Source organism: Vicia villosa, linkage group LG2 (genome assembly GCF_029867415.1).
Source record: "Vicia villosa cultivar HV-30 ecotype Madison, WI linkage group LG2, Vvil1.0, whole genome shotgun sequence".
Taxonomy (NCBI): Eukaryota; Viridiplantae; Streptophyta; class Magnoliopsida; order Fabales; family Fabaceae; genus Vicia; species Vicia villosa.
The window spans coordinates 77,722,035-77,729,524 of NC_081181.1; the positions used below are offsets into that span (position 1 = coordinate 77,722,035).

Consider the following 7,490-nt stretch of genomic DNA (forward strand, 5'->3'; position numbering starts at 1 on the left):
GCAAAATGCATGTTTAGATTGATTAGTTAATGCACATTGTTTTGTTAATTATGAGACTTGGCGAAATTCACTTTCCATTTGTGCTTTTTAAAATATTTTGCAACAATTACTTTTAACGACTAATAAAACCGTGGGTATAGATAATATATATCTATGGAAATTTAATCAATCGTTGGTACAGGTTTCAACATTTGTCTATGGAAATTTTTTCAACTGTTGGTATAGGAATCTTACACCTTATTTTTTGGTTTAAAAGTATCACACACGTTGAGGCCTGTAAATTTGTCGCTATATGTAGTAGTCATATTAAACATGGGGTATAGACACTTAATAGTCATATCTAAAAAAGCAAATAAAATTTTAACTATTTTGAATTGTACAAGCTTTATTTTCACCAAAATAATCCCTCCAAACTCCAAAATTCCTCCCTTTGAAAGGTATTTGAAAAATTATCTTTAAATTACTATTACGGAAAACACTTTTCACAACGGTTGTGAAATTCATATCATGACGATCGTATGTTCGTTGTTAGTTAGCATGTAATTGAAAGTATACAGCTTTCCACTACAGACGTATGACTGTTGTGGTAAATTAAGAAGCACGCTACCTATCTCAACAATTATCTTTAACAATCATTGTGATATATATATATATATATATATATATATATATATATATATATATATATATATATATATATATATATATATATATATATATTATGGGTTCTAAACACAACAACTGCAATTTAATTAGAAAAAAAATAAATATTTCACGATAGTAATCAAAGATAACTATTGTGGTATGTATACATGAGTTTACTATAAAAAATGTGGACTACTTGTTTTTCCTACACCTCACTGAAATATAAAACCAGTCAAATGAACATAGAAACTTAGTGACAAGCTTCGAATCCCTGAATCAACATTTTTCCATTATTCTCAATAATAATAAGCGCGTGTCCCTTAACATTTATTGTTATTAAAAAATTGAAAGTTTAACAACTACGTTTGTTTCATTCAATTGTGGTTATATGTTCCTTATTTCACTATGGTTGTTGTTAGCAACCGTTTTGAAAATTTTTCTACAAAATCAAAATATAACAGGTACTTTATTTAGTTCATAATGCACGGGGTTCCCTAGAAAACGAGATGACAACGATATCAAAATCTTCACCGTCTTCATTTATTTCTGCTAACGAATATCATTAGTTGGTCTTTTCATCCTCTTCGAAGTATAGTATATTACTATTACGTGTTTGTGGTTCATTTATTGGTCTCTCTGGTTACTCGTTATGGTTAACAGTGGTAGTACAACTTTATAAATGTTTATGTTCTTCGCTTTACTTTAGTTAAGCAATAAATTTGAATCATCCTTAATGATTCTTTAGTGATACTATTTAACAGAAAAAAATGTCTTTACCAAAACTCTTAAAATATCATAGAAGACCCATGCACGCTGAAGGTTGTAAAACATAATCTAACCAAAAAAAAGCATAATTGATTTTATTTTTTTTAATTAATTCCCATACATAAATTTTCATATATTTTTTTCAAAATCTTAATCTAAATTGATAATATCTTGTTGAAAGGTTTGCTTACATAAGGTCTTAGATTACAAACATTAAGAATGAATTTAAAAACCTAAATTCTCTCTCCAACAAAATCATAAGTGTCGATCAATTTATTATGAACAACCCTACTGGAAATGATTAGGACACACATCACGAGCTAGCTTATAGAAGAAATTCAGTAAATTCATCGATAAGATCTGGGTGGTCTTCAAAAAGTGAAATAACCTAAAAAAGAAAACAACAACTATAGTTAAAGTGAGTAACAAAAGAAAAAGAAAATTGAAAAACACACACAAACACTGTACATACCATTTCATAAATCTCCTCAAGGCTCTTATATTTGTTTTTATACATATTTATTATGTCTAGAAACATATCATAAACAATAGGTTGACGTGAAAATCGAATCTGCATAGAAAAGAACAATTATACGAAGTGAAATAAATATTGAAAAAATATTTAAATTTCTTCTTAACACTAAAACAAATGAGAAAATCGGTCACGCAGTAACAGTGTAAAATATTTTTACACTGTCAATCAATCACCACCATGCATCTAATTAAAACATTCTTTTATTTTAAAAAAATTTTAATGACATGACACATTCATGACTCCCTATTAGATGACAGTGTAAAACTATTTTACATTGTCAGTGTACTACCTTTTAACTCAAAACAAATGTGTATGATAATAAAATAATATATAATTCAATATCCACCGTACCTTCACCTTTTCCAAATATTTTTGAACATCTTCTTTTTTCACTATTGGAATATTTGGCTTCTTCGATGGAGTTTTAATTTCAAATCCATCTGGTAAAAAGTTATTAAATTTCAATAACAATTCCTTGTGGCCATTGAATAATTTCTCCACTCTAGCCATCAATCCCTCTATATCAATTCTACAAATACATGCAAATTTGTAAAAGAAACAAGTTAATTACAAAAAATATTTTTAAAACTTTTATTTTTATATGAATAAATCAAACCTCTTTATCTGAAAATCCTTCATGGCCCTTAGATATTCATTATACTTATACTTCTCATTTTTAAATGCCTCATTTATTTCTTTCAGATACATGTTTGCATCATCGTTGGTTATTGATTTTCTTGTAGTTGATCCCCTAGTGTTGTATAATAAAAAAAAAATATCACCATTAGAGAAATAAATTATATTAACCAGAATTTTGACTATATAAATCAATATAATTAAAAATTTTAAACTCGTGAGAAAATTGATTTAAACATAAAAATTAATCTCAATTCTCAAATATTCACAAATTCTTATTTTTATATACAAAACAATAAAGACAAGAAAATTCATAATTTTAGGACCGAGAAAAAAATTAATAAATTTTAAAACACAATTTAAAAAGCTAAATATTGTCAATTACATTAAAAAAATGAAATATAAGCTTTGAATAATAGAGATAAACTAGAAGGAACTAGAAAACATAAACACAATCCAAAGAATCTAAGGTGAGAAGTTACATTCAATGTAAAGCAATATATGAATGAATTTTAACAAAGAGAATTGAAATCTAGAGTGATGTAATGTAAGTCTTAAAGTTGTTAAATCCAAAGAAACCAATAGAAAACTGTGAGTATCGATAAACTTTGATGTTAAAGAAATATCAAAGAGTTTTCTCAATCCACTATAAATACCTTTGTCATATTTAAAGGCTAACTTTGAAATTATATAAACATTGATGAGATGGAGATTATTAAATTTCTGAAAGAAAAAATGCAGTGAAGAAAATGACATAACTTTTATATATATATATATATATATATATATATATATATATATATATATATATATATATATATATATATATATATATATATATATATATATATATATATATATATATATATATATATATATATATATATATATATATATATTTGTGTGTGTGTGTTTGAGTCTTTTTTCCATAACACTTATAGAAGGTTTAATTTTCTTACTTTTTGTGAAATAAATAGCTTTTATATAAATGTTGCCATTTTTCATACTCTATAATAATTTGATTTATATTTGTATCAATACTATGAAACTTATGTAAAAATATTATCAAATTTATTAATTTCCATTTAATCACAATTTACTAGATATATACATTAATATTTTAAAAATTAAATGATATCTTAATGGGATTTCGTGAATATTTATAGACTCAATTAATTCTAGCCATTGAATTTACTAAAATATTTTACTTTAACTTTTGTTTTTTAAATAATAGATAGGAAAAGTTGTTTTACACCATATATTCCTAAATAAATTATAAAATTTTAATTTTCCTAAATAAATTTATAAAAACTATAAAATTTTAATTTTCCTAAATAAATAAATTAATAATTTTCCTAAAATTATAATTAAGAACCCTGAACTTTCAAACCCACATAAAGATTGTATAATTTAATACAATCATATTTGATACCGCCAACTTTTGCTTCGACGAGGTGATATCAAACATTTTGTACTTTTCATGGCGATGGATTAGTAATAAGGAGCTTCCAAGTAGAATTAATTTTTATGATTGGTACAAATCACCTTTGCTTTGTAAAATAGTTTATTAGTGTGTTCTTGTTGTAAGGGTTGCACCCCTAGTGCGATTTCTTATATACAAATTGCTTATTAAAAAAAAAATTAATTTTCCTAAAATTATAAAAACTATTTCCATTTTTTTTCAACTTCTTTTTCGACTACTATATTGATTATATATATATATATATATATATATATATATATATATATATATATATATATATATATATATATATATATATATATATATATATATATATATATATATATATATATATATATATATGTAGTTTTTTGTTTTTTTTTTTGGTATTATATGTAGTTTTTTTTTTAAGTCCAAATAATACGTCCTATTAGGAAGAAACATTAACTATGAGTTGGCAATTGACTTATAAAATTTGAATTTTGTTATAAAATTAACTAAAATAATAGAGATGTAGAGAGGAGAAAAATAATATTTTTTTTTTCGAGTTCCATTTACATTGCAATGTAAGTTTTTATTTATAGAATCTAAGGGAGATGAAAAATCACACATATTAATTATGGAATAGGAAGATAAAAAACTAGGAGAAGAGTGGACATCCACTAATATAAATATTCATAACACTCCCCATTGGATGTCCATTGGGGATATGCCTCGTTAAAATCTTACTAGAAAAAACTCAGTGAGAAAAATTCTAGTGAAGGAAAAAGAGTACAATATCCTTTGAATATGAATTGCCTCATTAAAAACCTTACTAGGAAAATCCAGTGGGAAACCACGGTGAAGGGAAAAAGAGTGCAAAACATATGTATTTCTCCCCTTCATGCATAAAGTTATATGTGAGACAATATTCTTTGTAGTCGTTGCCTAAACTATTTTTTTTCGAAGTGACTTCATGTAGTGTTAATAATTATGCAGGATATTATGAAGTTGTTGCCATGAATTATTTTATAGATCTCCATGAAATGACTGTACCATCACATGTAGAGAAATAATAACATGTCTCTGATCTACCATTGTGAGGATCTAATATGTAACTTGCATCTCTAAGATAACAAATTATATGTTTGACTTCTTTCCGATGTGTTCGTGTAGGTGAATAATTCTATCTTACTTATATATTAACCTCAAATGATATATCAAGATGCGTATAATTAGCAAGGTACATTAGTGCTCCATTTGCACCGAGAAATGGTACTTCAGCACCGGCCAAATTTTCATCCCTTTCTCGAGGCATGAACGGATCTTTCTCTATATCTAATGATCTAACAACCATTAGAGTAAACAATGGATGATATTTGTCTACATAGAAGCATTTAAACACTTTTCTATATAACCTTCATGATGTATAAATATTCCATTGTCCAAATTTTCAATTAGTAAGCCGAGACATAATTTTGTTTTTTCTAGGTCCTTCATCTCAAACTTTTTCTTTAAGGAATTTATAGCTTTTGGAACCTCTTCAGGAGTTCCAATAATATGTATGTCAGATAACTATTATTGCAAATTATTTTTCACATCATTTTATGAAAATACAAGTACAAATTGAGTTATTAGTATATTCATCATTTAGTAAATATTCACTGAGGCAATTATACCACATGCATCCAGATTCTTTCAGGCCATAGAGAAACTTGTTCAATTTGATGTAGTATTTTTCTCAAGATCCACAATTACAAGCCTCTGGTATATTGAACCCTTCAGGAAGTTTAATGTAAATGTCAATATTAAGTGAACCATATAAATAAAATGTCATTACATCCATCATGTTCAAGTTAAGCCCTTCATGTGTTACAAGGCTATTTAATTATCAAAAATCGATGGATTCTACTATAGGTGAGTATATTTTATCATAATCAATCTTAGGTCTTTGGAAACTCATTGAGCAATAAATCAAACTTTATATCATTCTTATTTTTCTTTTTCACAAAAACTCATTTATATCCAATTAGTTTCACAACTTGACTACAGGTCCAAAAGTGAGTTTAATTCTTTTTCAAATGAATATATTTATTTGGGCCAATTCTCACTTAGTCTACAATCTTTAATAGACTTTGACTCATGATTCTCGTCATCATTGATAACTTTTAGCGCTATATTGTATACACAGACATTGTCAGTATTGACTTTATTTGGTTATCTCAATTTCGATTCCATTTCATTTCATCCATGACATAATTTATCGAGATCTCTTTATTTCATATTTCAAGTACTTGATTGGTTCTTCTGGAACTGAAACTTAAATTAGGTCAAAGTGCTCTTAGCATTTTCATATCCTCAATTGGGTAATCTTTAGTTTCTTTTCTTAGTAGAGGACTTTTAACTTTGGAACCGACTTTCATATCACGCTTCAGGCGCAACAACAATTCATTTTCAATATTATATTATCCAATAGGAGAATCCATTTTGATTGGAGTATTATCAGCTGATAATTTGTTTCATAAACTTTGCAAATGAATAATATTTTGAACTTTTGGTTCATATTGATTTGTACGAGGATCAAAACAACCATTTATTTTAAATTGTTCATTTGAACTTCTTGTCCATGATTTCAACTGTTCATTTGAACTTCTTGTTCATGATTTCAGCAGCTTATTCCCTCCCCCTAATATTGGGAAAATTAATTTATCAAGTAATAATCAGCCTACTGGACTGCAATCAAGTATTTGCTTATTTTCTCAAATTATATTCTCAAAATTGAGATTCATATTAATTATACTTTTCCAATATTCTTTCATGACTCATCTTAATGTATTATATTGGAGCAATTGAAATATACAAAACACATCCAAATGTTCAATTTGATGAGAAGTATTAGAATAAATTATGGAGGACTAAGATATAATATCTTGTTGGCTTAATACGAATAAATATCTTAATATCGTACTTTGGGTGTTTCAAATATATAATTTAGAATTGATGATCTCATAAGTATTAACCATATAATTAACTTTAAACGTATAAAGAATGGATCTTCGGGTCCATTATCTTTTTATGAACATATATTACATGATATTCAATATCAATTTCAATAATATATGTGATACTTATACATGAATTTCTAAAAAATCCAGAAAACAAAATCTTAGTCTAATTAGTTGAGAAAATAATTTCACAAACTTCTAGTTGTGAGTAGAGACATATGCATGATATTTTAGTCGATGCAAAAATTAATTTTGTAGAAACGCAATTTCTCAAAAAATTTTTTCCTTTAGAAACACAAAAATTGACTGGATTGAAGAAACTTTTGGTTCTTCAATACAAATTATTCGCATCATAATATACCTGAGATGACTCATCCGGTTTTACCAACAATACATTTAAGTGTAATTAGTAAACTACTGGTTTACAATGACATGTGCTTCAATTGTACTAATATAAGTGTAG

General features: G+C 26.2%; 1 protein-coding gene across 1 annotated transcript; it reads right to left on the reverse strand.

The window, feature by feature from the left end:
• Positions 1-1,735: 1,735 nt before the first annotated feature.
• LOC131649408 (paired amphipathic helix protein Sin3-like 2) lies at positions 1,736-5,379 on the reverse strand. Its single transcript, XM_058919168.1, has 5 exons — positions 5,270-5,379; positions 2,562-2,696; positions 2,297-2,474; positions 1,883-1,981; positions 1,736-1,798 (listed from the first exon to the last, which is right to left on the reverse strand). The coding sequence occupies exons 1-5, from the start codon at positions 5,377-5,379 to the stop codon at positions 1,736-1,738; spliced, it is 585 nt and encodes a 194-aa protein (XP_058775151.1).
• Between the last annotated feature and the right edge of the window lie 2,111 nt (positions 5,380-7,490).